Source organism: Sinocyclocheilus rhinocerous, unplaced genomic scaffold (assembly GCF_001515625.1).
Source record: "Sinocyclocheilus rhinocerous isolate Xijiao unplaced genomic scaffold, SAMN03320098_v1.1 scaffold1376, whole genome shotgun sequence".
In the NCBI taxonomy this organism is placed as follows: Eukaryota; Metazoa; Chordata; class Actinopteri; order Cypriniformes; family Cyprinidae; genus Sinocyclocheilus; species Sinocyclocheilus rhinocerous.
The window spans coordinates 79508-87077 of NW_015646354.1; the positions used below are offsets into that span (position 1 = coordinate 79508).

General features: G+C 41.3%; 1 protein-coding gene across 2 annotated transcripts in view; it reads left to right on the forward strand.

The window, feature by feature from the left end:
* Positions 1-7570, forward strand: part of LOC107707542 (ras association domain-containing protein 8-like) — a 28433-nt gene that overhangs the window by 15418 nt on the left and 5445 nt on the right. Inside the window, exons 3-4 of one of the 2 annotated variants that reach the window (XM_016511605.1) lie at positions 5302-5460; positions 6629-6907. In XM_016511605.1, coding sequence (XP_016367091.1) covers positions 5358-5460; positions 6629-6907 — 382 coding nt within the window. In that variant the 5' untranslated portion in view covers positions 5302-5357. Of the gene's footprint in view, positions 1-5301; positions 5461-6628; positions 7492-7570 lie in introns of both variants that reach the window. The other variant, XM_016511606.1, reaches the window with a different exon arrangement.

Genomic DNA, 7570 nt, shown 5'->3' on the forward strand with positions numbered 1-7570 from the left:
TTGTGTGCATGTGTTGAGCGCCTGTGTTTGTGCAGCATATCAAATAAAGTATACGTTGAAAGGCTATGCATTCAACTGTACACATATGCTAAGCGTTTGCGTCAAAACTTAAGTATACTTCAGGTTTTACAATAAAAACCCAGTTAAAACCCCAATTATATGGTGTAACAAACACATTTTTCCTTTCATCGTTGACATATTTCTCTGTAACAGGAATTTGGCTTATAACCATTAGCCATTTTTGTTTAGATCACATCTATGAAATATTATTAGCTACTTGTTATTGCTAGTCAGTTACAGATGGTGTTGGGGGAGTAACATACTCTAGAGAGCATTGTCATTGGTCAAAAGTTGGGACATGCCCATGAGTGCCCATGCCCATTGACAAAAAAAGATAACCTAAACATGGCCAGATTCCTGACAGGGTACTATTGGTCTTGGATCGCCTATCTATCGGACCTTGTTTAGGGTCTATGCTTTGGATTGGTTTGACCCTTTATTTGTTATTTTATACATGAAACATCCTTAGCCAGAAATCTTGCTGATGCATTGCTGCTGCGGGGTGGAGATGCCATCCAAATAAATCACCATTTGATTCATAATGTGTAGAGACAGCAATAATTCTCTCCACACACCCACCAGACACAATCCCTCTGCTTTCTCAGCACCGCATTCATTCAGTGATCATCTGCTGAGGAAACATTCAATCAGAGCCACAGTACAGCTGACAGAGAGCGTTTGTTAAAGCTGCAGAAAATTGTTAACGTTAGGCCATGTGTTTGTGGCAGAGTAGGACACAGATGTGTTCTCACTTAGGTCTTTTTAAGAAAGAGCCGTTGTTGTGTCTATATGGGGGCTGAAGATGACATGCACCATGGGAAATATACACCTCAACAGCTGCAACAGAAAACAGTGTCTGTACTGCAACAATGGCCTATTGTGTGGGTTAATATTGTATTAAACACGTGTAATTTTGCTATGGCAAGTGATCCGTAAAATGTCTCAGACTGACATTTGACAAGATATGCCATTGCTTAGATGCCAAAATGTTTGCTTATAGAAATGGATTTGATTTAGCCTATATTGTGAAGACAAAACAAAAACTATCAATAATGAGCTTTTCAAAGAACTTTTACATATGAGGAATATTTTCGACCTTCTTCTGAGTTGTTATATTGTGGCTAATATTTGGACGATTACCAAGCTAGGTGTTTGCTAGGGTGTTGCTAGGCATTTGTTAGTTTAGCTAAGGAGTTATGTCTTCATAGGCAGTTGTGAGGTTGTTAGTTGGACATTGCTAAGGCTGTTGTTCTGGGTATTAGATAGTGTTGCTATGTGGTTTTGGGTTTCTGGTAATGTGGTCGATAGGGTGTTCTGGATAGTTGCTAGGTGGTTGCTGGGGTGTTTCGTCTTCCAGGCAAAAAACGAATCTGGATGGTTTGGAAAAATGGGTGGACGATATACCGGTAGACATGATTAACTGGTAAAAATGTGTTAACCGGTAGAGATTTTCGACTATTGTCTCTCGCGGGTTACATACACACTATCAAAATGCCCATCTTTGCAAGTATCCTCGTAAACACAGTAATTTAGGTCTTAAGTAAATGCAAACAGCTGATAAAGAAAACACGTGTATGTGTCCAGGCAGCTCTTAAAGTGGCAGCAGTCTAATATTTCTGCTGCTTTTATACATTTAATTACTTTCTACAATATATGTAGCATTCCTTATTTATTTGTTCTACTGTAGTTTTTTTTGTCCTATTGCTTATTAGTTTCTTATTCTTATTTAATCACTGACTGTTTACTTGTCTTCAGTAAGCTCAAGGTTTTTTTTTTTTCAATTTAGACTAGTATTAGTTTTTTGTGATACTGACACTGGTGACAAGAACTGTTGTCAAACATTTTTATATCATAAAGACCTTATTTAAAGCAAAAACAACTATATCAAGATATATATTGTTACCGTGAAATAAAATTACTCGTATCCTGGATTTAAGATTTTGGTCATATCGCCCACCCCATTTGGAAAATATTAGCAGATTTGCACAGTTTAAGGTATCATTCATGGCTGTTGCACAGCAAGTTTAGTACTTCAATAGATTAAGCAATAGACATAGTCATCAAGTGTAATGTCAGCGTTGCCTCATTAATTATTTGCACTTTTACACTTGTGTATTAAACAGCAGAACTGCAAACAGAGAGTGTGTCTCTCTTCCCTTGAGGGGCAAGATGACATTTACATGCTACATTCTACAGATGTGTGTTTGTGCTCGTGTGAAACTTCTCTATCTGTCTGTAGAGGCTCACTCCTCTTGCTATCTAATACATTTACAATGACTTATTAATGATAATAGTGCACAGTAGTGGTTTCGATAAGAACAACTGGCTAATAACATCTGCTAATGTTAAGAGAGAGCACCACGCCTGCACAATAACAGTGCGCTTGTTCCTCAGGACGTATTCTCAACAGCCTGCAAAACATAAAGAGGATGATGAAAGAGAGGAATGGGATAATTCTAGTAATCATAACTTTCAGAGGACGCGCTCAGAAGGGAGGAGAAAGGGAAGTTATAGATGTGTCTGGGGTGGGTCTGCATTTCTGAAGCAGTGGGTCTGGACATGTGCAAGTGATTGTATGTGAGAGATGGAAGTTAACGGATCCAAGCGTGTGGCGGCTATCCACCCTAATCTCAAACGCAAGCCTGCTGTGAGTCAAGTCACAATGCCAAAATATGTCTTTTTTTGTTCTAACATGAATGCAGTGAACTTAAAGGGTTAGTTCACCCCAAAATGAAAATTAGCCCACAAATTACTCACCCTCAAGTCATCATAGGTGTATATGACTTTTGTCTTTCAGACGAATCCAGTCGGAATTATATAAAAAATTATGCGCCACTCAGAAGTGATGAACGCGGAAGCGCAGGGGAGTAGGGCTGTCGCGGTGAGGGAATTTCCCTTGCGGTAATTTTGAGTGGCTCAATAGCGCGGTATGCGGTTTTACCGCCATAAATATACATTATATATATATATATATATATAATTTGTGTGTGTATGTGTACTTAATTTTCATGATCTAAATATTCTTAAAAACTAAAAGTTTGTTGTCATTTGTAAGTGTGTAGGCCTTCTTGCATTATTATGCTGTTACATTATGATTATATATTCAGTGGCATAAAATGGTCTTTAAAATGACAATAATATCGCTTATCGCAATTATTTCTGGGGCAATATATCGCACAACAATCGTGACAGGCCTAGATATAAGCCAAGAGGAGACTGGTTTTCCTTTGCTAAAGTAAGGAAACTTTGCTTCCTTTTCTCCCGTTAACAAATGTTGGTTTTCACGAGACTCACTGGTGCATGCGCAACGCTGCACTCATACGTCATCCGCCCGGAGCTGCTTCCGTGTACAACTGTTGGCGCAAGCTACATTAAAGTGATTATTACGTTTTGAATATGGCTATTTTCGCTTTCGATCGATTCGCTACAGAAGGCCTTTGTTCACCCCCCGGAGCCGTGTGAGACACTTTTTTTTTATGGATGGGCACTTTTTATTTCACTTCTTTTGGACTGATGCATGCAACACCCGCTGAGTGGCATTAAACAGCTTGAAAGATCAAAGACAATTTTTAATATAACTCCGACTGGATTCATCTGAAAAAAGAAAGTCATATACACCTAGGATGACTTGAGGGTGAGTAATTTGTGGGCTAATTTTCGTTTTTGAGTGAACTAACCCTTTATGTCCAAACTGTCTGACTAGCTCAATGCATCTGGCACCTGTTGATTCCTCTGTGATTCGTCTTTCACGTCTAGTGCTTTGTTGTCATGGTAACCACGGGCTGCGTTGAGAAGTGTACCCTGAGGCCACGGACTTGATTTAGTAAGATCGAGCCTGTTAGAGGTACAGGAGACAAAAGAAGATTTGTTTTACTCTCCGCTCTCTGCTGCACGCGGGCCAAAAAGGTAGCATTCCTCCGTTTCAGTATGGATGGGAATGGGGAGGAAGAATGCTTCAGAGTTTGTATCTTTATTTGGATGGCTCAAACGCCTAGTGGCTGCTTTCAGAAATGTACATCTCAAGCTTTATTCTCTTTCTTGATGTTAAAAATAGTTGGGTGAATGTTACGAAAATGTCTTTAGAAAAGATGTTTTTGAAGATGTTTTGCATGCAGAAATATATATATTTACATTACAATAATGACAATTTATAAAGGAAACAAATACCATTGTGGCGTTTTTCCTATGAAAATGCATTAAAAAATGTAGGGCAAAATATGACCCTGGCGTGTACTTGGAAAAAATGCTGCTCCTCTCACTTTAATTTTCTCCATTCTCTTTTAAACATGACTTTAAGGCCTGAAGATAGAGCAGCCATCACTTGGTATTTGGCAGCTGCTAAATGGTCTGCTTAGTAGCTTAGTGCTGCTATTAAATGTTTTCATAAGTTAATGCGGTAGACTTTACTATAGAATTTCCTCACAAAGGGTGTAATATTCAACAATCAAAGTGCACTGAACCAACATGTTTCGCTTATAATAATCTCACAAACAGCGGTTCATTCAGTATCTGCATGGCTGAAACATTCGGATACTACACCTTACCTTAGCAGCGCCATCTGTTCCTGCTGTGGGGCTTCAAAGTGGAGTCAGACAGACATGCAAGCACATGCCGTCTCTGAACAACTACATTCTGCCTGTCTGTTCCCTTAAGCATCCATCTGCGAAAACGCCTTTGAAGAGAACCAGCAGTGCATTTAATTGGAGCAGAGCTATGAGTCCATCAACCTCCTGCTAATAATAACTCTTGAAATTTGCTTACCCACTGGTCCCGATGTTCAATCACAATTTCATGTCTCATGGCTGAAAATCCTGCAGGATTTGGGTAATCGGGTAGAAACAACTAAAGTAGAAAATAGCTGGAGTTTTCTTCATGGATGTATTTTGGACCTTATTTGATGAGTTTAGATGGGCAGTTTGGTCATTTTGTCTACTCAAGTTCTCAAATCAACTCCATAGATGATGTTTAACTAAGTACTTGAGTACTTAAAATTTGGGACTGGGGATTCCTGTGAAATGTTTGGTTAACAATTCTATGCATATGTCTGTCACATGGATGTCTTCAGCCACACTATATTGCATCTTGTAGACTTGTACCATCACATTTAGAATCAGACATGTAAGTGTAACTGAAAACGATGAGGGGTTTTTGATTGTCCTCACTTTTCGCTCTATGTTTGTAATGTAATCTGTGAAGACAAATTTGCATTAACTTGTCACTACTGCTCTTTTGTCATTTCAGAATCCAGACATTACCATGCATTGCTGATGTAAGCTGATCTGTGTTCAGTGTCTCTGATGGAGCTGAAAGTTTGGGTGGATGGAGTTGTACGAGTGGTTTGCGGCTTGTCAGAAGAGACATCATGTCAGGACGTAGTCATTGCACTCGCCCAAGCCATTGGTAAGTACCTCTGAGAAGGAACTTTAGGAGGTGAGGTTAAACCATGGTTTTTTAAATCCGACCCTGGAGGGACACTGCTTTGCAGAGTTTAAAGTGCCCCTATTATGCAATTTTTAAGGTTCCTAATATTGTTTTGGGTGTCTCCTACAATAGGTTTACATGCATGCAAGATTAAACAACACTTGTTTTCTCAAAATATGCATTTAATTTCACCTAATTTTCCAATGATTCTCAAATGATTAATTCAAGCAGTTCTAAGTTTCAGTCTCTCTAAACCCCTTCTTTCTGTGAGCCTACTCTGCTCTGATTGGTCAGATGGCCCAGTCTGTTGTGATTGGTCTACTGCGTACAGTGCGTGTCGGAAATGATATGTCCATTGCCATGGTTGCGTATTTTGAATGCTCAAAATAAAATATAAACATCTATTCTTTTTCATACAGTTTGTGATTCAGTGGAGCCAGCTGGTTCAAATAAACTGGGTACTGAGCCATCTTTCAAGTGAATCCCGCAATAAACTCCCCAAGATTAGAGAAGCAGTCATCATTTAAATTATGAGTTTGAGGTTGGGTCAAGTTGTTTGCGGCTGGCCAGCATAGAACATAGGCACGCATTATGACTTGTAGTCATCACAGAAGTGGGATTCGAATTACTAACGACTCATTTACGCTTTTCGGAGTCGATTCTTTCTTTTGGGAGACAATAACTTCATTTCTCGTTTAACTTTGCAGATCGTTTGCTTTCACATACAGCTACATTACACACTGCATGAAAGGCAATATTCAAAATGGCATAATAGAGGCACTTTAACTCTAAACCTAATCAAAAACCCCTAAGCAAGCTTATCAGGGTCTTCACAGTTACTAAAAAATTACAGGAAAGTAAGCTTGATAAGGGTTCAAGTTAAACTCTGCAAGGCAGTGGCCCTCCATGGTCAGATTTGAGGAACCTTGGGTTAGTTCTTTAAAGATCTGGGCTAGTAACCAGTAGGTTGTAGGTTAGAGGCCCACAAAGTGGTGGTCCATGAGCCCTTGCCATAATGGCCTTCAGTAAAACACTTGAAATAACCTTAGGACAGTTCCCCTAGATCCAGGGGGATTGTCCATGTAATAAGAATACAAATAAGGTACAACACATTTTTGGACTCTAACTACCCCTGTGTTCTCTTCAGGCCAGACGGGTCGTTATATTCTCATTCAGAGACTGAGGGACACCGAGCGCCAACTACTGGCCAATGAGCGCCCACTGGAGTCCCTGGCCAAACTGGGACAACACAGCAGCGAGGTGCAGTTCTTCCTGCGGCGGACCGGTCCCAGTAGCAGTGAAGAGCAAAGTCTGCACAGCCGCACCCTCCCTCACTCCAAGCCTTCCACATCAGAACCCAAACGGGGTTTGCCGAAGAAATCTTTCACCTTCAACTTGGGCCCCTCCAGTTCTCCCCGTGTGAAAACTAAGGACTCCCGTAAAACACCCTCTCCTGAACAGAGGGCGTCCCCAGTTCCACACGCGCAGTACCTTCCGGGTCCATCTAAAGAGGAGGTGCTCCCGCATGTTCTCCAGCAGCGGGAGCAGCTACATGCCCTCGAGTCCCAGCTGTTGGATGTGGACAAGGAATGCGAGACTTGGGAAGAGTCGTCTGCTGAGGAGTCACCCCTGCAGGCAGAGATGGATGTTTTGGAGAAGACCCTGTGGAGGAACCAGCAGGAGTTGGTGGACGAGGAGTTCTGGGAGGAGGAACTAAGGATAGAGACCGAAAGGGAGCGTGAGATGAAGCGGCGGTTAGGAGAGCTGCATGCTAAACTGGATGATTGCGGGCAAAAGTTGCACGAATTCAACACTCGTGCCATGCAGCTTGAGGAGGACATTCAGAGAGAAATGCTACAGGCGGACAAGTTGCCCGCCCAGTCCGATTCAAAAGACTCTTTGGGGGTAGTCGAGGCAGATCTTCAAAGTCGACAAAAGCAGGGGGAGGAATTGGAGGCGGAGCTTTTAGAGCTTGAGAAGGCTTTGGGGAGGGCGGAGACTCTGCTGAAGGTAAGCAGAGAGGGCGTGGCTCTAGAGAGAGGCTTGTAGCTGTTGGCTGCAAATGTTGGAGGGTATTACGGTCCCCTCT